A 27,020-nucleotide genomic window follows, 5' to 3' on the forward strand; every position below is an offset into this window, starting at 1 on the left:
CCAGATCGACTTTGTTAAACAGTATAGGTTCAATACTACTGTTAATTTTAATATAAAAGACAATTTTGAGAAAAATCAAATTGTGTCTTCCACTCTTCTCTGTTCTCTTTCCCTCAAAAAGAAAGAGTATGCTTCAAATATTACCAGGTGATGCAAAAGAAACTTATTAAAAACTATTAATTCAAAACAGCAAGTATGACCATACAATGGTCTTATAGGCAAATAGACTTATCTGATAAATTATAAGTGTATAAATTTAAAATGAAATCTTTCGTCTTTCCCCAAAAAGGATTCAAGAATATTTTCATGATCATTACTTCACAGATCTAGCCCAAATGCGTCAATGAAGGAGGGAAAAAATAAAGGACATGAAACTCATTTTCTTCCCTACAGAACAACAAATGCCAAAAATTTTTGCTTCAAGCAAGAAAGCATATCTTCATTATAAGCTAATTTCAGTTAAAACACAATAGCACGCCGAATAAATAATAATTCACAAGTTAAACAACAAAAGTCAGCGTTATATTTACAAAATTTTCACAGGACTAGTTTCGATGGTTTTACCGAACCACCATCCTCAGCTGTAAAACCACAAATGAACAAGATAGGAAATAATGATTAGATAAGATAAGAAAGCCTGGACAAGAATAAGCAAGTGGGGCCATCTGTTGGTGAAACTAGAACTAAAACATAATTTCTTTAAAGGCCGAAGGCAAATTTGTATTGGAATTAGGATCGTTAACTAGAACAGAAAGATTTTTATGAATGTGAAATGCCTTTAGAAAATCCAGTTCTCCAATGGAAGATGTTTTTTGAATAATTTTGGCAGCAGAAAAATTGAAAGTGTGGTTTTGGGACCAACAATGTTGAGCAACAGAAGACTTCTGTGTTTCCTTTTTTCTAACATATGCCTCATGTTCCTTGACGCGAAACTAAGAGAGCATTAAAATTTCGCGTCCTGTGAAAATTTTGTAAATATAACGCTGATTTTTGTTGTTTAACTTGTGAATTAATTTCAGTTGTGATATTTTTCTAAGCATTAGAAACATAACATCTCCTAGCTTAGTCACTTAAATAAACACAGGACTATAATAAAACCACACTTCAAAGTTTTATTACTTTCATTGAAAATACTTACTGCATAAAATTAATTTATTAAATGTCTTTAAAATGATTCATTAAAAGCCATTAATTTTTATATAAATCTAATTCATTTCCATGCTGCACATGAATTATAGCGAAACTTTTTACTGTATCATCTCAATTGTTATTTCAAAACTTTATTATTAAAGTTAAATTTTAAGATGCATTTATGCAGCAATCACTACTTCTCCATCGCCTTATTCCACTTCCAGTTTATAATTTCTTTTGAATCAAATTAATCATTTCCATAACTTTTATACCTGGAGTCAGAGAATGTTAATACATCGGATTGATACTAAATGATTATTGTCTCATACAACTTATCTTCCAAAACAAAAACAGAAAAAAAAAATTGAAGTTATTCTACTTACTTTTTCATCCTAATCAGGAAACAATAAAATATATTTATGCAACACAATTGGTATTTATCAGTAACCAATAAACCACCTTTCCTACAACCTTTATCAGAGTTGCATGTAATGAGGAAAAAGAAGGGCCTTAAACAACAGAAAGAATGATAATATATATGTATGCATACATACACAGATATTAATAGAGAAAATGGTTACCTTTTAAGCTTCTTCCTGAAAGATGATGTTCAAGTATTTCAAACAGAACAATAGCTACTCCATCATTTAATAAACTTTCTCCTTCAATAAGAATGGTAAAAGAATGAGGCATCCCTATTTTAAAAACAGACTCATTAAATATAAAACAAAAAAACTACTTTAATCATTAATAATAAAAAATTATAAACCTTTTAATAATTAATTTGAAAAAATTATTTTTATGATATAAAAGTACGACCTTTTAGAAATGTTTGATTATTTTAGAAACAGACTAATGATTTCTACAGGGTGGCCACTGAAAGACTGAGGGGTTTGAAAAATTCATAACTTGTTCATTTTTAACCTTCTTTACTTTTATTTATTTATTTTTAAAGTTTCTAAAATTCTTTTGTAGGGCATCTCTTGAAGATTGAAATGGCTATATATTATGTCCAGCAATGAGTAAAATTGAGTTTTTATATTCCAGTGAAAGACCACCACTGAATCAGCATGGCTATTAGAGCCTCTTCCCAAAAGACTGCAGACTCATCCTCTTCTGTCAAATTGGTAATTAGGCTCCAAATCATATTCTTGTCAGGAGATACTCCGACATTAAAATGTTATCAGCATTTTCTCCGAGTTTTAATAATTGATTTTCCAGTAGAATAGAAAACTGAGTTTTATTCATTGTTGGACATCATATATAGCCATTTTAATCTCCAAGGGATGCTCTATTAAAAAAAAAAATTAAAATGAACAAGAATGAATTTTTTTAAACCCTTTCAGTGACCACCTGTATTTTATGTACACTTAAATATACCTTTGTAAAAGAATATTTGACATATACATATCTGTACATATGGAAAACACCTCTTCTTTATAGATTTACTAGATTTCTTATACATAATTAATATGGTATTTAAAATGAAATATGCTAAAAAATATTAATGAAAAAATGCTTTTGAATCTTACGCATTTCTTTTAGAAGTGCAACAACAGCAACAGGATCAGTTGCACTAACAATGACACCAAAAATAAATGTAGTGACCCAGCTCCAATTATATTTCACAAGAACATATTTTGCAAACAGAGCTGTGAGGGCTGTGCAGAACACTGCAATTCAAAATAAAGAGTTAAAATATTGCAAACATCAAATAATAATAAGCACTACATCCTATGCACACATAAAAAATAGAGTTAAGATGCTGCTTAAATGATAGCAAATGAATTGTTTCATAAAGTTATATACAATTCAGAGACATTTCATCAGCTAACCTACATACAGAAATCCATTGCATTCAGTGCAGACAATTATCATAAATAATTACAGCATTAAGCATAGGTTGAAACTAGTCAATAAGCATATTTTTTTCAGATTTTGACCATCAGAGTACCTTGAGAAGTAACTGCATATTTGACCAAACAATCTAGAAATATGAAACTATTTAACAAAAAACTACTTAGAAAAGAAGCTTACTTTTTCTTAGTATTCTCAATATGAAGAATTAGCACGAACAGCATGACTATAAATTCAAAGCAGATTGATTCTACAATAAGATTTTGAGAGGTGATGTTTTTAATGATAGAGTACCCATTATTCTAGTCCCTTAAAGGGACTAGTATAATGGTGAATACTTTAAAATTCAGACTGATTTTGCCTGATTTAATATTTTAAAATACTTTTAATAACTAAATAAAAGAAAATCTATATAATTTTAACCATCTCATACAATGAAAATAACTCTTATTTCTCTTCCTCTTCGGGTTTTTAAGGCATATAAGTCATGTTAACTGATATGTTACTAATTTGATTATTGCAATATAGATTGAGTTTGCTAGATCAACTGTCAATGTTTATTAAAAGTGAACCAAGGCATAAAACTGCTATATATATCAGTATCTTTTATAACTGTAGAGAACTGATCAAATGATACACCGAAGAGGACTAAATGCTAGATTAGAAGTATTATTAAAATCATGTCAGTGAAATTAATCTATTTTGTAAAAGGATTTTGTATTTCTGGTTCTTATGTATTATTCCGTTGACTCATGAAACTGCAGCCAAGTAAAATGGTTCAGTGTGAATAATCAATAACCATGACATAGCAACACGTTAACATCTGCACTTTCATTTGAAATAATCCCGACTGATTCTTGATAAGTCCTTTTTTGCTTTTAAGAATAAGGATATAAATTAAGTGTTATTGCTTTATTTATTTATTTATTTATTTATAGCATTTTGGAAAAAAAAAAAAGTTTGAGGAGGACTGTAGAATCACATTTGTGACTGGTCAAATGAATTAACATCTGTTGAATGGTGAAAAAAACAGCTGGATACTGCCAACAAAATAGTAATAGATTGGAACACCACCTGCAGAAAGCTCGTTCTCATAGTGTAGTACACAAAGCTTCCAATAAAATCAGACGACCTAACAAAACAGTAGAAATCAATGAAAGCTTTTTTACAAAGTGCAAAAATGAAGTGGCTCAATTACTTCTATAATGGAGGCTATTAAGTACCTCTGTAGTTATTTCAGTGATAATTCACTGCATATTTGTTACGAGTTTGTATTTAGTTTATGCTCACAAAGCAAGTCAAACTCTATAATGTACTTTTAATATACAGTGGTGGCCAAAATTGTGGACACGTTTGAAAATTTTTATGTTTTTGAACTTTGTATGCTTATAGAAAACGTTACGTTTCACGAAATGCAAACTTGTATATATCATTTTAAAGAGAATTTATAACTGAATTCAATACAAAACACAAAATTCAATTATTTTCAATACAAAAAAGTTAAATGATAACAATTATCGATATACATTAGATAGTGATAATTGCAGTGAATTATCAGTACTTAGTAGGGTACCCTTTATTTTTTATTACAGCTTCACATCGACGTTTCATTGAGCTGACAAGAGTTTTAAGCTCTTCTTTCGTTATTACATGATGCCAGGAAACAATTATAGCCTCAATTAGTTCCCTTTTATTTGATGGGCGCCTCATTCAGACAAGAGTTTTCAAACAGTGCCACAAATTTTCGATAGGATTGAGGTCAGGACTGTTTCCTGGCCATGACAACAATTTAATGCTCTTTGTACGAAACCACTCTTTCGATATTTTGGCCATATGGCAAGGAGCAGAAGCCTGCTGAAAAATAAATGAAGCATTGTTGGGAAAGAAATCTCTGATGGAAGGTAGAAGTTTTGGTTTTATAATAGTGTCAATGTATTTTCTGGCATTCAGTGTTCCATTGATGACATGAAGACGACCAATACCATCTGCTGACATGCATGACCAAATCATAACACTAACTGGGTTCTTCACAGTTGCCTGAATGCAGCCAGGATGTAGCTCTTCTCCTATTCTACATCTTCCATATTTTCGCCCATCACTACCGAATAACAATATCTTAGTTTCATCACTTCATATAACTTGTGACTACTGATCATCTGTCCAATTAATGTGTTCCTTTGCCCACTGTAGTCTTTTTTTCCATTGCTGAAAATTAAGATAAGGCTTTTTTCGTGCAATTCTACCTCTCAGTCCAACATCTGTTAATCTTCTCCTGATTGTTCTTGAACTGACAGAAACACCAGCATTATTCAGATCACTTCTGAGGGCCGCTGATGACATTTTTCTATCTTGGAGACATAGTCTTTTTATTCTTCTGTCATCAATAGATGTGGTGCACCTTTTTCGACCTTTTCCTTCTTTGTTTTTTATTGAATTTGTCTCCTGATATCGTAAACAAAACTTTTGGAGTCCAGATGTAGTCACTGAACCACCCACCTGTCTTGCAATTTCAGCTTAAGAAAGACCTCTTTCTCGTAACACAATAATATTACATCTCTTTCTAGGTGTCCAATCTACTCTTTTATTTGATGTCATTGCTTCTTGACTAAATATTAAAAATTTTTACAAAAATTCCTACTTGTAATTGCAGTGTATAAGAAACTCCTTCTACAGAACAAAGTAAAATAATGAATTGTTTCAAGTGTAAACATGATGTCAGCTTCACTAGCGTCTAGACCCATAACCTCACTTTTGCTCATCACCCGGGTTTCGGAATGACAGAGGGAAGAAGGGATTTCGTCCAAGCGCTTACAAATGCTCATGTTGGATTGCATGCACGCACTCGCAATTGCTCATTTCGAAGACCTCGTGCTTATGTTACTATCGCTTGAAATACTAACGAATATGCGTTAGTGGTGCTATATTTACTTACATTAGTTTTTCTTAAACATAAAGTGGCTAATTTCATTCAATATACTGTGTACCATTAATTGTGTGTAAAATTTCCATTTGTAAATTGTGCCAAAGTTTGTCTGAATGCAAATATTTCGCATATTTATATTATCCAATATGAGCAGGCGATCCCATGCCAGCAGGTGACTGCATTTTGGCTAATTATTTGTTAATTAAAATCTCATCTATATAATGAGTAAATAAGGGGCATTATTTCGGACTTTTGTATGAGGAAAATAAAGAGTTTTGATTTTCATTAGCAGCTTTGATTTATGAATGTAAAAACCCTTCTCTGTACGAGATTGAAACTTTCAAAGCTATACAAGCATTTATTTTATTTAATATTTTGCTTATCTTACGCTTATTATCTTAATCCATACAACTAGTTGACGACTTTGTAAATTGGCAAAAATTGCGTGACTAACTTTATGGCTGATAGGTAATGTTCTGTTTTTAAATAAACAGGAAATTGAATGTGGAAAAAGAATAGACTTTATGTCTGTTATTTACATTTTAAGAGCAGGTAGCTACTGTTCTGCGAAATGACAGTTAAATGAAGCATGTTATTTAATTCCTGAAACACATGTGTGGTACATGCAAGCACGGATCAGCTGCTGTGGTCTTTATGCACAAAAAAATAATTTTAAAAAAATGATTGTAAATAAGTAGATTTTTTTAAAGGAGGCATAATAGGCTATATTTTAAATTATTTTTCCTCTTATCTTTGGTTTGGTCTGGCAAATTTAATATTGACTTTCATTCCGCAAAAATAAAATTCTCGTAAAAATTTGCTAGTTCATTTTATGGAATGATTCATATTTTATTAACTATTAAGTGCATACACATATTCTATAAAAAGAAAGATTTTTCAAACATTTTCCTGTTTGGAGAAATTTATCTGATATTTCTTCCCTACGCTCAACCTCTTTTAATGTTAAATGTGTAACTGATTGTATCCCTCCCAAAATCTAAGATTATTTAGTACCATTCCATGTACATAAATCACATGACTGTTCATTACTGGAAGAAAAAAGAAAAAAATTAAAAGTAGTGAAATTTTACTACTTTTATTTAAATTTTTTTGGTCCACTGAAACATGCATTATACAAATTGTTATGTTATTTTAATGCATGTACACATCAAAACAAAAATGAAAAAGTATAAAGCAATACCTAAAGTAAGAATTGAGAGAAACATTATAGGAGTTAAACAGCTGCATTAAAAGTAACCAAAGAAATAAATAGCATATGTGTTATGATATTGATGAGGATAGAAAAGGCAACAAAAAGGTATAAAATGTTATCATCAGAAATATTTATATTGTTTGGTTTCTTTAATTATGACAAAGCACACTAAGGATATCTGCCTAAGGGAAGGGATGCTTTCGTGGAAGACTTTCTAAGGGAAACTGGCTCATATACTTACACACGGGAAAAACCACGAAAACGCCCTTGCAGCCAGCCCGTTCGCGGGAATATTCATATTGTAATCTTTCTACGCTTTCTAGCTGTTACACTCCATTATGCTGCCAGAATCCAAAGCTCATGGCATGGCAACACTTGTTGTGAGATCTTTAGTTTATCATCTATGCTACTATGAGGAATAACATTCTTAGAGACATTTATTCATTATAGTGCATCTTAAATTCATATTTAAATTAAAATTATACATTGCTTATTTAATTGATTTAATATAATAATCAGACTTCTTGACAATTGATATTGAAGTTGGTCCATGAATTGTGTGTAAAATCAATTCCAAGCGCTCTATATATATTTTTTATATTATTTTTACTCTCATGAAAAATTGGACAGTTGACATTTATATATGCATTTTAATAATACCTAATCAGTATTATTTATAATCCATATTTTGTAAAAAAATAGCTTTTATATGGTGTATGAAAGACCTAGGTGATATTTTTATAAAAATTCCAAATACTCTGTGTGCCAGATTTTTCACGGTATGTTTACAATATTCGTTAAATATTGTAAAATACTGTTTAGAATTTCATAGTTTCTGGAAGTTTAATAATATGGAAATAGAACTCGATTGTAGCTTCTTCCATTTGTAGGTCTTCTACTGCAGTATGTTTTAGTCCAGTTAATGTTTTAAACATGGAATATCAAGAATTTTTAAAATACTTTAATGAAATTTTGGTGGCATCTTGTAAGAGCACATGCAATATGTCCTTGCAAAATTTCCTTGTTAATTTAGAAATGAAAATTGTCCCAAGATAAATAGAGCACTCAACCCAGGAAAGGATTATTTTATGGATTTTGAAGTGCTATCAATTTTCTTTTTCCTTGTGAAGAATTCAACAGCAATTTTTTTACATCAAATATAACTTTTTATTCGTCATGTAGATTCTAATATATAAATTTGTATTTGCAACAATTTATATGAATAGACTAAGTGATGCTTTTTATGCGAGAAAAATCACATTTTTTCATCTGCAGAAATGGCTATATAAATATATTATCACAATAATAAGATTGCAAAGATTATTTGGTGCAATTTTTTTTTTTTTTTTTTTTTTTTTTTTTGATTTGGCATGATATAAAACAACTACATTAAAACTGTTTTGATTGATGATTACTTTGATACTGATGGTCGACTGGTTGGAAAACAAACTGTCTGTAACTTCTTGTGGAAAGGAGAAAAATTTTGTGGCAGTGCTAAAATCCATAGAAAAATTAATTAAAAATGTTAATTATCCCAAATAAACTTGTATGTAACCCAGAGTCGTAGCTAGGGTTTTCAGCGCCCAGGGACAAGGGACAACTGAAGATTTCGTGCCCCCTACTGCTTGAAAAGGATGGAAAACATTTAATTCTAAAATGACGTAATATCAGTTTGGTGCCCCTTGGATTCTGCACCCGAGGACAGATGCCCCCCTCTACTATGCCCCTGATGTAACCTTTAGATATCCAAAATATTATTCACCCAATCCATGATTAACGAGAACCTGTAAACTACTTAAGGGGAATGTCTGTTTGTTAGGATGGCATAGCATTACAAACCTCTAAGATAGGACTGAATTATATTTCTGATATATTTTGTAAAGCCTAGACATTTAATAAAACTCTTGAGACCTTGACTATATCAAAGAAGAGTGCATATATAATTGATTAATAGGCAAATTGAGAATTTGGGTCTGACCCTATATTGATGTGAGGTTATATATTAGTCTTTTCAGAATATCTTTAACAAATATATATTTTAGTCTTTTCAGAATAGCTTTCTTTCTCAGCAGCGAGAATAGACTAAAAAGGACTGCACATTTATTACATCAAAACTTGTGAATTATCTCATAAAATAAACATTTTCATTCACTAAGCATGTATTTTGTATAAGATTAACATTATGAAAGTGAAAATATGATAAACAATGTTTGATGTATCTTTATCAATGAAAATTTGTTTTAGACCATTGCTTGGTATGATAATGTCTATATTTCAAGACTGTGAGCTTCTGATGCTCAGAGTTGGCAATTTTATTACCTAGATAAAATTCCACTGCTAAAAATTGAGCTAAACTGTATTCCATCTGTTTGGATCTATTAGTAAACTTGTATGTATAGTTTAACCTTCCAACATGAAAACTGAAACTTTCCAGAGAATTAATGCAGGTAGTGCAACACAAGAGTACCTGATCCATTAAAAAAGTATTTTTTCTGAATGTATATCCTAAAAACAGATCTGTAAGTGACTATGAAAAAGTTTCAAGAACATATGTAAATAAGTAAAACACCCTGAGCCAAAGTATCCGCCAAAACATGCACCCCAAAAATAAGCACATGGTTGAGCTGGTAGTCCACATTTCACAAAATAGAAAAAGAGTCATACCACAGAATTATATAATTTAAAGCACAGGAAAGAATGCAAATTTAAAAGTTCTAGTTGGATGCATTGCCAAATACATTTTGTGGATATTATGGGTTGCCTATTTTGTCAATATAGCACAATGTGTGGTGAATTTTTTTTTTTTTTTTTTTTTTTAAATGTTTGGGTAGATAATTAGATATTTCTTAGTACCTATTTCTTTTTTATTAATAGTTTGTCAATGACTAAAATGCTGATGTTAGGAAAAACTGTTTTTCCTTTATTTTTACATATCAAAAACTACCACCAAAAGTATGTAATGATCATAAGTTACACTAAAATTACAGAAGAGTAGTAAATGATCTGTAAATTTCTTGCACGGTTTATAATGCATTTAACCATATAATCTTTTTTTTTTTTATTTTTGTATATCTTAGATATTTTACAATAAAATTAACTGTGAATTATCTTGTAGAGTCCAGGTGGGTTAACCTCTATCTGTATACTGGAGTAGCAGGAAACTACACAGGAGAAGGGTTCATGTACCCTTTATTAACTCTTTAAAATTTACAATGCATCAACTCGAAGCTAACAAACTTCACCTTTATTTGGGCGGTAACTGAAAGTCAGATAATTGAAACTAAAAGTTGAAATACTAACAAGTGATAAAACTAACCTACATGGCTCAGCGAGATCTGCAATTTCAACCTCCTTCTAAATTAGTGGCAGCAAAGCAATGCAATATAAGCCACTTGAACCAGCAATAAGCAAACGTACCTACAGCAGAGATAGCAGCTAGAGCCTAACTTTCTCTTAACTACTTTCTTCAACATAGAAAATTTGCATTCATTCACGCGCGCTACAACATTTAACTATTCTGGCACTGATAATTAAGGGAATGAAGGCTCATAGGAAAGTTTCAAATAAAACTTTAAATGGTACTATTCGGTTTTGAGGGCTGTAAAAAATCCCAAACTATTGTTGATGTCAGTGCTGTCAAAAATAATTGCGGCAACCCTAACACAAGAAAGGAAGTATAATAGTAAATAACTATCTAAGATTGATGTTTTAATTTAGATGAAAGGTTAATTTCATATAATACTTTTTTATTATTATAAGTTATATAAAAAAGACTAAACATGACTGAATGGAAGCACAAGAGTAAATAACTATTTCAGATAACAATATTATAATTTATATAAAAATTGCTAAACATAACTGAATGGATGCCTGCATCGGTATTTCATTACCGAGTTATCACTAAAGCATAGTTTCATCTCATTGGTTGTTCAAACATAATTTTCCATAATGAATGATGCCTTTTCTTTGAAAAATTCTTGGTAAAGATCAGAATCGTCCACGTATTTGTTTGCCGCTTTTTACAAGCAACACAATTGAATTTTTGTCAAATTTCTTTTACTTTTTAAGTGAAAATACGTCGATGTGTACATAGAAAAAGTCAACGATGTGCGCAGTGCCATTTTTGTGCAATTCTGGGATTTTTTTTTTATAGTGAAAATAGGTCGATGTGTACATGGATACCAAATATGTGCAATTCTTAAAAGCTCGTCAAGCAGTAGGTGATTCCGCACTTTAACCAAAATTCTATTGCACACTTTTCATCATGGGCAATTCCCAAGTTGTTAAATCCATAGGATATAAAAAAATTAATTTAAAATCACAAAAAGAATTTAAAAATTAAACTAGTATGTCAGTGGCATCTTAAGAAATATAGAACTATATAAACTAACACAATCTGAAATCAGCGTGTACGCTAGATTTGGCGCGCTGTTAAATGGGCGCGTTTGCTAGATTTGGCGCATACATTTTTGCTGCAATTCTTTTATGGTCTTCAAAACGGAATAGTACCTTTTAAATTATTAGTTAAAATAAATATAAATCCCTACAATCTTACGTATAGAAAGGAACGGTATCACTAAATTCAGTACATGAACATAGTGTAGATAAATAATACACTTGTATAGGATAAACATCTGAATAAACTACACAGCATCTTAGTAAGTTATGATGGGATAGTATGCTTTACTAAAAGAAAATACAAATATTGACACTTACATAACATATGCAAATCTGTGGGAGCATTGCATAATGCACAAGAAGGAAAACACAAGCCTGACGGAATGAAGAACAAATTGTTACACAAAACGGGTAAAATGTCACATCTAATATTTTTGGTGGCAGTTTTCGATATGTAAGAATAAAGGAAAAACAGTTTTTCCTAACATCAGCATTTTAATCATTGACATATTGATAAACTATTAATAAAAAAGAAATTGGTACTAAGAAATATCTGATTACCTACCCAACCATAAAAAGAATTCATCATGGGCAATCCCCTGTTTCACAGGGGAAAGGTGTATACACCTGGCTACCTGGGCTGAACTCCCTACCGATATCAAACAAAATTAAAAAGTTACTAATTATGTGAGCATTAACACAAAGAAAATTTCTAAATGAAAAAAGAAATTGAGCTATATGAACAGATATAAGTAACAAGTCACATAAAATATTTTGTCATAAATAACTTTAAGGTAAGTCTTTAAATTATAATAAAAAGGTAATAAAGTTAAGCAAGATATTAACATTAATCTGTTAATATGAGATAAGAATTTAAAAGGTGTAGTGAAAGAGAGTCAGCTGATGGGGAAAGCATCTGGTTGCAAGCTTTTCGAGCCGTTGACAAATATCCTGAAAGGGAGATATACAGCAATCAGAAGAATAAACAAGAAGTAGGTGTAACTCCTTCAGTGAAAAATTTAAAAGGGGAAAAGAATAAAAAGGCAGGTAAAAATAATGGATACGTTTGAGCAATTTGAAATATTAAATTGACTCTGGTCCTGTCAAACAAGATACAAAATATGTGCATATATGAGAAGAAGTACATACATTATACAATAAGCATAGTTACAATATATAACACAAGTGCTGAATAATAATTCAGGTAACAGTAAGAAAACATCAATTAATATTTACATTAAGTATGGCCATAGGGCGTTTGCAGTTAGCAGGATCATTAATGTCATAATTACATATTTTAATGGTAGGGTTTTGAATTTTTTTTTTTTTTTTTTTTTTTTTTTTTTTTTTTTTTTTTTTTTGCTTTCAAAAAAAATTCCTTGCTAATTTACAATATATACTATTAAGCTGGTCCATTTTGAGCTCAAAATTGATACGGTTATTTATTACGAATGTACCAAGGTGAGTTTGAAATTTGACGTAATATACAATTTTGGGCTGTTTGGAGCCTTTTTCCATCCGACTTGCGAAAGAATTCACCAGCTACTGTGCTATATTGCCAAAATAGGCAACCTATAATATCCACAAAATGTATTTGGCAACGCATTCAACTAGAACTTTTAAATTTGCATTCTTTCCTGCACTTTAAATGATGTAATTCTGTAGTATGAACACTTGCCATGTCTTTTTCAGTTAAAATTTATTTTATCTTTATTAATTTACTATAATTCATGAATTTAATTGCTATAGTTTAAATAAAACATTTCATATAGCTGATATAAATAGATTGATTTATGATCTTAAATAAAAAAAAAATTGTACAAAGTGGTGTATAGTTTTCATTTTTGTATATAGAGGAATATATGTGGAAAATATTGTAATATGCAGAAAATCCTCTCATGGATACCACACAGGCAATCTTTCTAAATAACTAGTATTTATAAGAACCTTTTTTTTAAAATGCGGACTACCAGCTCAACCATATGCTTATTTTTGGGGTGCATGTTTGGCGGATACTTTGGCTCAGGGTATTTTATTTATTTATATATTTTCTTGGAACTTTTTCACTACTAGTCACTTACAGATTTGTTTCTAGGATATACATTCAGAAAAAAATACTTTTTTGATGGATCAGGTACTCTTGTGTTGCACTACCTGCATTAAATCTCTGGAAAGTTTGTTTTCATGTTGGGAAGTTTAACTATACATGCAAGCTTACTAATAGATCCAAATAGATGGAACAGAGCTTAGCTCAATTTTTAGCAGTGGAATTTTATCTAGGTAATAAATTCGCCAACTCTGAGCATGCAGCTATCTTTTTCCGTAATTCATAGAAGAGTCAACAGTTGATTTTGCATGTCCCTGAGAAAGACCTTTCAATTGTTTCCAAGGGTATCCGCTGAATTTCCGATGCAAAATTACTTGTTCCTCTAAACGTCATTTTATTATTTCAGAAGATACGTTAATACATTTTTCGTACAGTGATTTCATAGGCACGCGATATAAACAACGTTATATAAAATTCCCTATACTCAAAATCCCTTTTCCCTTCCTCATATCCCAGTTAAGGAAAAAACCGGTTATGAGCAAAAGTGAGGTTTGGGGTCTAGACGCTTGTGTCAGCTTCTACTGGCAGTTACTAACATTTGATTGGTTCTCAGAACAAGAACAGTGATTGGCCAGGAAAGCTAGACATTACAAACCACTTCATAACTGTGTTTTCTATTTATATTAAAGTACATATAACTTTTTGTATTGCAAATAATTGAATTTTGTGTTTTGTATTGTATTCAGTAATAAATTCTCTTTAAAATGATATATACAAGTTTGCATTTTGCGAAACATAACATTTTCTATAAGCATACAAAGTTCAAAAACATAAAAATTTCCAAAAGTGTCCATAATTTTGGCCACCACTGTATATTCATCGGCATGGATATTGCTTAGCTGACTTAATTTAAGGATATCACAGCCAATCTTCAGAATTTAATTACAAATATAGCAAATATAATTTAGATGCAATACAATACCTGACCAAGCAGAATGAGATAATAAAACTGATGTCAGAACAACTCTTCTAGTATCAGCCTCTAGCTAATACTACAACTGTAAAAATTTAATCAGATATTTTAAACAAATTTAAAATTATATTTACTTTAACTTGCTGAGTAACAATTCTTTCAGATCTAATGGTGATATTCTATATTTGTATGGCATTTATACATTGCTTTACCTTACTTTTTTTAGAACATATATGAATAAATTTAAACAGCAAACTCATATATGCAAAATGGGAATAAATCTTTTATAAATATGGCCCAGCTGTTTGTAGGGTTAACAGCATATACAGTCAAAAGTCGTTAATTTGGACACCCATAATCCGGAATGATCTATAATCCAGACCTCAAAGCTACAAACTTTCTGCGCATGCGTCGCGTTCACGCATGCGCACAGGCGTTTACGAGAGCGCGTAAGACCCTTAGGGCTGCGAATATGTTTGTGCGCATGCGCGTTTAAATTGTAACGGAGTTATACGCTAAAGTTATCTAATTCAGTTAATGTTGCCGATTGCGTTGTTCCTTAATCTTCGAATTGGATCCGGCTTATTATTTTTTGCAGACTGTTAGAGCAATTTTATAAAAGTAAGCTTGAACTTTCGATTATGTCAAATAGAATTTCCGATATATATTTACTACAAAGCGAAAGTGTGTTTTGAAATCCGAAATCTGTTTATCAATTTCACGCTGCTCTGCGGCAGAGGGGGGGGCAGAAACGTAATTATTAGATTATGATAGATTAGAAAGATTATGTCAAATAGAATTTCCGATATATATTTACTAATATGTAATTTGTATCTACAAAGCGAAAGTATGTTTTGAGATCCGAAATCTGTTTATCAATTTCACGCAGCGGATTGGAAGTTGATCTGTCAGCACTATCCTTATCTTCAGGGCAGATGTTTTTATTTTATTTGGTTTATAATTCCATACTAAGTGTAGTATTTCATTCTGTCTTTGATATGATTTAAATCAAGTTCCTGGTCATTATAATTCGCTTCCGATAGTGAAGAAAGTGACCCAGAGGTTATTGAAAACGAAAACATTTCGATTGACAAATTAGTCGGTATTCTCAACACAGCAATTACAGGACTTGAGCAGCGGAACTTTGTAACTAAACAAGAAATTATGTCTGTTTAATAGAATTAAAGAGAAAGTATTATCACATGAAACGAAGCAACTTACATTGAAGGAAATGTTTAATAAAGTAAACAAATAAATATTAAGCTTTTTCTTTTTGTAAATTTTGATACCCTTAAGATCATAATTGTTCTTTATTTCATAAATTACGGTTTCATATTTTTAATTTTGTAATTTCTGCATGCCATCTTACCAGATTTAAACTGATGATCTATAATCCGGAAAAATCGATAATCCGGAATCGCTGAAGTCCCGACGAGTCCGGATTAACGACTTTTGACTGTATTCTTCAAGAAAACAAAGTCCAGTTGTAATAACCTCTTTCAAGCATTTTTTTCCCAAATAGAATGAAAAGATATATGTTCTTATTTACTAAAATATTAAGTAACTTACATAGCCCTGGTACAGCAAGTGCAATACATTGTGGTAAGGCTCTGAAGAACATATGAGCATCCATTGAGAAAGAAGATTCGAAAATAAGAATTGGGAGAAAGATAAGCATCAAATTACTAGGATCCATTTTAGTGATGGCAGTATAATCTTGTATAAATGAACTATTAAGCGCTAAAATTCCTATGACAAATCCAAATATGAAGCAACCAACAGTGTAAGGGTAGTGATATTTCTTAGAGCCAAACTGGATAGCAACTACAAATAAAAAAGAATATTTCAAACAATACATATTTAAATTGCAATCAGATTACTATAAAAAATACAGTTGGAAAAAAAATTGCATTGCAATTTGATTTCACACTTATATACTTTTTGTTATCTTTAATTTACAGATAATTAAATGAATTTTTTGAAATTTGCCATGAATTCTTTTAATATATAACTATACAAAGATACAATGCATAAACATATGACAACTAACTAATTATATTGCCTTGGAATGTGGCATAAAAAATTCTAAAAATCGTGTTGATTGCCTTAAAGTATAAATTCAATATATTATAAGGTATTTCTCCTGCCTTCTTAGAATGCCTTTGTGGTGTAGTAGTCAGCACACTCGGCTTGCATGCGAGAGATCTGTGGTTTGAGTCCCACCAAGGGCATTGCACACTTTTCCCATCTCCTGCTTCGAAATAACCTAATGTCTCTACAGTGGCAGCAAAACTAAAAAAGGTGGTGGATGATGACTCTCCACCACCAGGATCTCGGCGATAAGTCCCCTAATTCTCAGTTTCCCTTTAAAAGGGGGAGTACATAAGGTATTTCTTCCACTTTCTTAGCATTCTTTGATGGTGCAGTGGTCAGTACACTTGGCACGTATTTGAGAGGTCCGTGGTTCGACTACCAGCAAGGGCATTGCTCATTTTTCATGTCTCCTGCTTCGAAAAAAATCTAATGTCTTTACAATATAAGCAAAGGAAATGAACCACACATCAAAATAAAATACTGTTCTAGGATTTGGAGTGACTGATCCACTTGATGAAGAATCAAAACATAGTATTACACAGAAGAGATCCAGAGACGCATTTACAGTCATTGAAAAACTACGATAAATGCATTGAAACAATCAGCAACACAGCCTTCAAGCTACATTGGTGAAAACAACTTCACAGAAAAGTACTAAAGTACAGCTCCCAACTCAGTTCAGTCACTATCAAGCTTATCTCTGAACTCAAAAGACTACTACTGAATTCAGCATACTACTACTATTACTGAATTAAAGTACTCTGCATACAGGCAGGGTATATATAGCTTTAAGTATACATAACTCTGCCTAAGCTGTACATCAGGTTCTCCCATGTCTGCATCACATTAATTTTCAGATGGTTCAATACTTGATAATTGCAATTTCATAGCTTTACTATCAGTTTATAACAACTTAACAGCCACATTTTCACTTTCTTCCATCTCTACTTCAGGCACTTAAGAATCAAAAAAATTTTTTTTTTTTTTTTTTTTTTTTTTTTTTTTTTTTTTTTTTTTTTTGGTGCATAACCAAAGATTGTGATGTGCCAAGCATAAGGTTACAATGTATACATGACGTAAATAAAATAAAGACCCACTGTTACATTCTTAGAATCCACACACTCATTACATGCAGGGACACTGTGCAAAAAGGGGGCAACAGTTCGATATCTCCCATTCTATTGGGTCAAATGAAGAAATTCAAATTGCATTTTTCACAACTCGAAAGCGTGACTTAGGATATAAATTAGATTTATATATAGCCTTGTTCTAGTATAGGTAATTTGACATGAAATTGGACTTTTTCTAGAATGACATAAAAAATTTTTTCCATATTTCAATTCTATGCTTCGAATTATCCCTAAATATATATTAAATTTTGTAAAATTTGGCGCAAAATTTACACAGGAATTCAAAAATTTATCTTATTTTTGTCAGTTTGTGCCAAGAATAATTCACTTGGCAACACTTGGCAATTTATAGCAACCTATCTTCCTTTCCATTTTTTCATTGTACATGATTGGGATAAAAGTCGTAGTTCATACTTTCAAATAATTTTAACAAAGTGCATAAACTACATTTGGAGTTATTATCACTTATAACAAATACACCAAATTTCAAAACACGCCAGTATGTAAATTCCCGTATATCTTAGGAAATAATAACTCTACTTGAATAAAAACTCTAATTTTTTGCAGGTATGCTTAGAAATACATCTACTTTAAGATAATGGTGAAAATTTTATAGGTTATAATTCAAAATTGTTTTTTAAAAAATTTATAAATATTATTTTAAAATACAAATTTCAAAAATAAATCATAAAAAATAAGACGAATTTTATTTGGAATGAATCTAAATTTTGAAACGTGAAAGGAATAATCAAATACGTTTAATAAAAAAGGAGATATTAATAAATATGTATTAAATTCAATTAACACTGAGGAACAAAAAATTTAAGAGCTAATTTTTTAAAAACTACTCATGTGATTTTTACAAAACTTGGAAATCTGGCATAATTTGAGTCGTAGAAACGAACTGCGGGGAAAAAAAAATTGGTATGTTATTTCAGGAAAAGTTCAATTTTGTGTCAAAATAACTATGTTAGAACAATGCTATATATAAATCTAATATATATCGTAAGTCATGCTTTCAAGACATGAAAAGCTCAAGGTGAATTTTGCCAATCAGCCCAGTAGAACGGAAGCCCTTTTTTTTTGGGGGGGGGAGTGCTGTGTACATACATACATAGCTATGACATAAAATAGCAATATAATTAAATGACATAACAAAAATACAAAATTATGTGAAAAAAACATAACATAAAAACATTTTGAAACATAAAAGGAGAGTGATAATAGAAGGCTGACAACAAAGTTTAAAACTATTTTGTGTGCCCAAATACTTGTCTGCAAAGGGTGCATATCAAAAGCCTAATCTTCAGTTAAAATTTATATGCAATAATACATTATGATAACCTTTAAATAGCTAAAGATAGCTGCCCTCCAATTATGTCTATTAGTGTAAGATTTGTTTCATGCTAAAACAGTATTGTAAGGGAATTAAAAATTATTAAAATATGGACAACGAATAAAAGAGAATAGCACAAAATGGATAAATGGTTCATTTCCTCCTTTTGATAAATATTGATGAGTTAATCTTAAGTAACCAATATGCAGGTGAATCAAGAGCAAATCCTCTATACAGTTTGTGTTCAGTTCCCAAACTTGCACCCTGGATTTAACACATTTCAGTTTGTTATTCACTTGAATCTCCCATAACTGCTACTATTTATCTAACAATCTGCTTTTGATGACCTTCTGACCTTCTAAAGGGAATAGACTGGTTGAATTGTCAACAAGCTACTAAGCTGCAATATCAGTCAATTAGTTCCCCTTGATTCCTATGTATTCAAGTACCAAGCAGTAAAAAATGTTGTAATCCCAATTGTTCAAATTTTGTTCTAGCTTAACTGTTCCCCCCCCCCAAATTAAAGGGTTGTCATTATAAAAGACTTTCACTTTTGGGGCACATCAGGGCACTTTTTAAATCTGCACAAATAATATATTTCTTGCTTAGATATAAATGTCAAATCATTACAGATGGCAACTACTTCTAAGAAGAAAATTGAAAAGACCTCAGCAAACCTAAAGCTTTTGACAGCATCTTCACACACAAATGCCAATGCAACCTGACTGTTGGTCTTTGAGACATCTTTATACATTGGAACATACTACTGTATTAGCATCTATGCTCTTCAAAAATTTGTCATAATGCAATATCATAAGTACTGTTCTTAACAAAATCACTAAAAACATTAAAAATAAGAATTTTAAAATATGTCCAAGGTGGAATACAATACAACTTGACTGCTTTAAATTTCACATCAGTCAAAGCTATCCAAAAGTGAGTGTCACTGTAAAACAAATGGAGAAATGCATGAATCTTGTGCTTGTTACACAAAAGATGATAGCAATCATCAAAGAGAAGAGATCAATCAGCATGAAATGGTTGAGAATTAAAACTGAAGTAGTAATTCAGAGACAACAGACATGTCTTAAAACAGCGGCTTAAAGATGGCTCAAAGCATTCAGCATAAAGACTCTGCACACTAGAGACATTCTGAATGCATTGGAGAAAATCTGCACAGCTTGGTAATGAATATGAGCAAGTTTCAGTAACACAGAAGACCATGCAGATCCATAGACAATTTACCCATATTCAATTTTCTGTTACATAAGAATTCGGTGAATATGCAATATAGAATATCAATCAGCTCCTCAAGAGGTATTTGTAAAGACGTTCTTGGTTCTTCAGGCTTGGTACGTGAAACAAAAAACTGAGCCTTTCATCAAATAATTGCAGGATTATTCCTCTGGCACCACCAGTATCAGCGCACCATTCAGGAAGAAATCTTATTCTGGATGTAGGTTTTTTTTGTAACCAAAATGCACATGTAGTATCTTCTGGTTCGAGAACTTGAATATATTTCTAATGGCCCATTTACTAATTTTGCTTAAACAAATCTGGAGTTGTCTTTGGATACAACATGTCTCAGCCTTGACAACTAATCTGAAAATCATCTACATATAATACCCCAAGAACTGCTTACGGAAATTCTTTAAGAATAAAGCTAATTCTTAAATTAAAAAGAGGGACTATTAATAAATATTTGAGGAACACCCTCTTTTTGAATGAACTCATTTGTCAGGAAACAGTCTGTATTTGATAACATTTAACTATTAAACTGATTGGCAATCATCCACGTAATCTGGTATTGTATAAATGAAGAAGTATCCTATACCTCCACCTCATATGCTTTCTCATATGTTCTGTCATATGCTTTTTCCATATTGAAAAAGATGAATACTATGTGGTTGCTTTTCAGGAAACCTTTCATGCAGCCGTTTCTAGGATGACAATATTGTCTGTAGTTGATCTTTCATTACGGAAATTACTCTCACATGGGGACAAATGATAATTTTGTTCTAAGTAGTGGACTAAACACAAGTATACCATCTTTTTGAGAACTTTGCATATACAACTGCTCAGAGAAATGGTACAATAGTTGGAAGGATCCTTACGATCTCTCCCTGCTTTTGCGCTAGCCCTTTGTTACGCATCTGGGAAACCCTGTTCAACCCATATTCAAATGTTACAAATTTTGTATATATGTGAAAACATTTTAATGGAATTATATGTAAATTGTAGTATCTTTTGTATAACATAAAATGGAAGGCTTCAGAAGCAAAACCAGAAAAATAGAGTTATAGGGTTAAGTTAATTTAACATTGAGGTAAATGACTATCTCACCAATTTGGTGAGAAAGCGACAAGTTGGCTATGATTTTTGCACATTTTCGCTACGAATTTGCTGACAAATTATCAACTTGCTGGCCATTTGCTGATAGTTTGGTCTGATTTCTGCATAAGTGTAGCTAGCTGAATCCCTGTGTAACTGCAATTGTATCCATCCCTATGTAACTATAACTGTGTATGCCTTCCAGCAATTTTGAGTTATAGAAGATACTAGAAATTTCTTTGCAGATGAAGGAAAACTATATAAGAGCAGAGACACCATCAGTTTTCTGTTTTTAGCTTAGTGTATTGAGATCACCATGCAAGATTATACATTTTAGGCTCTTTACATTAGCCTTGTGTTCAACATTTTTAGAGTTTGATCATTTGATTGTGCTCCGTCATACTAAAAAGAGCTATATGAGTGCTTCTGCGTGAAATATTCCAGAAGTGTAAAATGTTTTGGAAAAAACAAATTACATGAAGCTATCATTGATTCTGTGCACATTCAACCCATTAATGAACAAATACACACATAACATTATTATACAGTATAAGAAGAGCAGCCAATGATTTAGAGAGGTTTTAGAGAAGTGTTTTATCATCTCTTAGCTAATACCATGAGTGCTTGAGAAGTCATCAGTCTTGACTAGTTTTGAACAAAAGCACTGTAAAATCATCATTACAACTTCTAAGTTGGAAATATTAGATAGAAATTGGGTATTTTCTGATTGTAGCCCATAGGATAGAAATTCTGGAGGATAACTATTGCTACATGACATACTAACAAAAGCTTCCCTGCTTGTGTTTGCAGTTTCTTTTTTGCAGCTTATCATTTAGTCATTTGTCTGTAAATTGAAAGTGAGTAACCCTTTTATAATACATCCAATGCTCTTTGGACTCTTTCCCATACTTTCTTGCTAGGTGCAGAAAACATTGTTGATGACACATAAGATATCCACAAATCCTCTGACTTTGCATACTTTTCTAGCTTTTGCTTTGACTCTACTCTTTAGCTTTCTTAGTTAAGCAAGGAACCATCTATCTCCAAATCTGTCATATCAAAACACATTCTCTCAAATAAGCTGTTGCTTGAACTTCTGGATTTTTATTTATTTTGTATAATCTCTTGTTTTCTCTTTGCAGTATGCTTCAGAGGATCTGGCCCCTAATTCTTTCTTGTTTGTTTTATTACTGCTTGTTTTTTGGTTCTCATGTTGAGCACAAGGAAATGCTGGAATAGATTGAAAAGACTTAGGAGCATTGGTATAAGAAATATAAGGACACGGCTGAGTACCATCTACTATCTACTTAGCTTCCGCATAAACTATGCTTTTGGTGACCTTTATATTCTCCACTTTACTTTCCTTTTTCCGTTTATTACAGGATCAAGAAAATATTGGATGATCTTCCTGACAGTTGATACAATCTTCACTCTACGGGCCCACATCTAGTGAATTAAAATTGCCACAATAGGAGAACTTAGAATGCCCATATCACTGATAACTGATTAACTTCTGAAGATGAGGAACCTGCTTTTGATAACCATTGAAATCAATAGAGGTTTATTTGAAATCTCTGCTAATCTATGAATGTTTTTTTTAATAGTTTTAAATATTACACAGGCAGGTTTCTTTTCCAATTCAGTGTTTAATAAACTGATTTATTAAAAAAAAGTATTCAAGTAAGTGACATTTTTATGGACATTCCAAGTGAAATTAAACTGTATTAGATTGTCCAAAAGGAAAATTATGAAAACTCACAGTACACTCTGTTCAAAATCAAACCAAAGGAGAAACTATCAGGATTCCATGGCTTTAATCATTTTGCTACAAATGATACCAAACCCTTTTCCAGAATATATACGATGCTGTCAATAAAACAGCATTTGAATTTTTTTCTGAAAAGCAGGCAAAGAATTTCACCAGCTATATGTCAGATGCTACCAAGCTAACAATACAGGCATTGGCAGGCAAACAATAAGGAGAATTTGCAAGCTGAAAAGGTTACATGTAGCCATTAATACAGTCAAAAGTCGTTAATTCAGACTCGTCGGGACTTTGGCAATTCTGGATTATCGATTTTTCCGGATTATAGATCATCAGTTTAAATCTCGTAAGATGGCATGCAGAAATTATAAAATTAAAAATATGAAACCGTAATTTATGAAATAAAGAACAATTATGATCTAAAGGGTATCAAAATTTACAAAAAAAAAAAAAAAAAAAAAAAAAGCTTAATATTTATTTGTTTATTTTATTAAACATTTCTTTCAATGTAAGTTGTTTAAGTTGCTTCGTTTTTTATGTGATAATACTTTCTCTTTAATTCTATAAACAGACCTAATTTCTTGTTCAGTTACAAAGTTCCGCTGTTCAAGTCCTATAATTGCTGTGTCGAGAATACCGACTAATTTGTCGATCAAAATTTTTTCGTTTTCAATAACCTCTGTGTTACTTTCTTTGCTATCGGAAGCGAATTAGAATGACGAGGAATTTGATTTAAATCATATCAAAGACGGAGTACATCGAGATGAAATACTACATTTAGTAAGGAATTATAAGCCAAATAAAATAAAAACATCTGCCCTGAAGATAAGGATAGTGCTGACAGATCAACTTCCAATTCATTACGTGCCGTGACGTCCCCCCCTGCCGCAGAGCAGCATGAAATTGATAAACAGATTTCGGAATGGTTAGATAAACAAAGGATATGCCTTTATCCATTTTTTGCAGCAATTCCACTTTTTGTTTAATGAACTTTGAAACATACTTTTGCTTTGTAGATCCTTTACATATTAGTAAATATATATCACAAATTCTATTTGACATAATCAAAAGTTCAAGCTTACTTTTATAAAATTGCTCTAACAGTCTGCAAAAAATAATAAGCCGGATTCAATTCGAAGATTAAGGAACAACGCAATCTGCAAGATTAACTGAATTAGATAATTTTAGCTGAGCTTATACCATCCGTTATACATTAAACACGCTTGCGTATACATATTATGCACATGCGCACACACATATTCGCAGCCGTAAAGGTCAATGCGACGCATGCGCAGAAAGTTTGTAGCTTTGAGGTCCGGATTATGGGAGTCCGAATTAACGACTTTTAACTATATCAATCATACTCAAATGACTTTTTGAAACCAGGTACTCTTTCTGATCGAACGCTTCACATAGTGACCATCTGAACCTTTCTTCCTACAAACCCATTCAAATCCATCTAAATGGTTTTTACGTTCGACTAGACACATATCCTTCCTACATACAGGACACCTATAATGGCTACTAAGTAAACCTTCATTTACACACCAGTCAATTAAAGCTCTTTTCCCCATTCGCTCCAAATCATACAGAAACTTCAAAATAATCTTACTACAATCAGCCATTCTACTGTCTAAAGTATCAAACCAACACACACCACAAAAATGCTCACAAAACATCCCATGATTCAAAATTTCCCAGAACCATGCACCCTACCATAAATGAAACAACAACTTGGCGATAAATCAAATAACAACTTCGCCATAATACAAGGGGTACCTTAAAGTCTACTGTACCCTCATGAAGAATTAATTATACGTCAATTTCTTTTCATAGGCAGAAATTTCATCTAAAACCATCGTTATATCCAAAGGTTGAAGTCTATTTCATTTTCAACGAATATTCTATTTGCACATAATATATTTTCTAATTTATTTTAGAAAAAGTAATCTTTCACGTTTTCATGTTGGACTTCGAAACATACTTTTGCTTTGTAGATCCTTTACATATTAGTAAATATATATTGGAAATTCTATTTGACATAATTGAAAGTTCCAAGCTTACTTTTATAAGATTGCTCTAACAGTCTGCAAAAAATAATAAGCCGGATCCAATTCGAAGATTAAAGAACAATGCAATCTGCAACATTAACTGAATTAGATCATTTTAGCTGAGCTTATACCATCCGTTATACATTAAACGCGCATGCATAAACGTATTATGCACATGCGCACACGCATATTCGCAGCCGTAAAGGTCCAACGCGATGCATGCGCAGAAAGTTTGTAGCTTTGAGGTCCGGATTATGTGTGTCCAAATTAACGACTTTTGACTGTATATGCAGTACTTAACTTACACATTTTCCCACTTGGCTTTTAGCTCAAAGTTACGGGTTTTTTTTTTTTTTTTTTCTTTTATCTCCAGAATTTATGCAATTTTCCCTTCCTCAAGGCGACCAGGAAGCAACCGTTCATAAACTTTGAAATTAATTTTTCCACATAGTGACTTTTTTTTTTCACTTTACTAATTGATTTCCTTATGGATTTTTGGATGCATAGACTCTAATTGATGAAGAAATTATGAAGAGCTTCCCAAAAATGCGGACATCTTATCTTCTTGATACTTATTTAGACCACTATATGTGGAAAGACAGATTGAATGGTGATGAAGATGATGATAAAGGTGACAATGCCGATGGATTGCAAGCTATAGCAGTTGACATAGATAGCAGTTTCAGCAGCATTAAACGATTTGAGGCCTAAAGAGTTGCATCAGGCAACAGTAAACGAATGAGAGATTCAAGATACTGTAAGCATAAATCAAATAACACTCTCAATATCTTATTAGATATTGATATAATGTTAATATTGCTATATATTCTTATTAGAAAGTAGGTTTCTTTTAAGTAAATAACACTGTGTTGCCAATAGTTTGTCTTTTCATTTGTTAGATTCTTCTCACACTCCAGAAATTAAATTATTTGCATAAATTTTCTCTCTCAATTTTCATATAAAAAAAAATTAGTAATGAAAAGGGAGATACAAAAGTAAATACAGTATAGAAAAAATAAATAAATCATTTTAACAAAACTTACTTCCAGCAAAAAGACAGCACATTACAAAATGAGTGCCTCTAGCTCCAATCAAATAGCTTTCGTAAGCTACTTTTTTATTGATTTTCCAAATTTCTGTAACATTGGTATCACTTTCGAGCCCAAGCAGTTCAAGTCTCAACTCCTCTGACATAGTGTTTAGAGTAATTATATAAGATAGAAACACTTCTTTTATTATCTAAAAGGTAAATCATAATTATTCATTCTAATTTAATCACACACCAGCAACAACAATTATTAAAAATAAAATTACATTACATGATGCAATTTATAGATCAAAGCAGTAGTGCCCAGAATGTCAACAATGGTTAAAACTACTAATTTAAACCATAATTTTAATCAGTTAAATAAAAAAAATATTATAAACAATTTTTTGGGGGGAAGGGGGTTACATTTCCTACAACAACATGCAATAGTTCATTATTTGATGGCTAAGTTTTACAAGCAGTGATTCCATTAGAGTGGTGGAAATCCACAGCTAACAGTAAAAGAGTGCATATAACAAGACTTAAGAAAACATTATTTACAGCTAAGGCAATATCTTCTAATAATGAAAAATGTCTTCAAAATTTGATCTGGTACCTAGCTAACTGACAAACAAGATATGACTTTAAAAACTTCACAATGTTTACTCACATTTTTACTGTCTCTAAATGTGTCTATCTGATATGTCATATAAAAACTATTTACACTAACTAAACTAAAATAAA

General features: G+C 31.5%; 1 protein-coding gene across 6 annotated transcripts in view; it reads right to left on the minus strand.

The window, feature by feature from the left end:
• LOC118201403 (sperm-specific sodium:proton exchanger-like) overlaps positions 1-27,020 on the minus strand; it is a 251,684-nt gene that overhangs the window by 200,690 nt on the left and 23,974 nt on the right. For all 6 annotated transcript variants that reach the window (XR_015042259.1, XR_015042261.1, XM_085821147.1 and 3 more), the window contains exons 4-7: positions 26,293-26,488; positions 16,112-16,366; positions 2,664-2,804; positions 1,713-1,826 (exon numbers count right to left, since the gene is read on the minus strand). Coding sequence is in view for 4 of the 6 variants with exons in the window: in XM_085821147.1 (XP_085677273.1) it covers positions 1,713-1,826; positions 2,664-2,804; positions 16,112-16,366; positions 26,293-26,443 (661 nt within the window). In the remaining 2 variants the exon portion in view is untranslated. The remainder of the gene's footprint in view (positions 1-1,712; positions 1,827-2,663; positions 2,805-16,111; positions 16,367-26,292; positions 26,489-27,020) is intronic.

This window comes from Stegodyphus dumicola, chromosome 1 (assembly GCF_044657685.1).
Source record: "Stegodyphus dumicola isolate Sdum_Otavi_A_Nest chromosome 1, ASM4465768v1".
NCBI classification, from domain to species: domain Eukaryota; kingdom Metazoa; phylum Arthropoda; class Arachnida; order Araneae; family Eresidae; genus Stegodyphus; species Stegodyphus dumicola.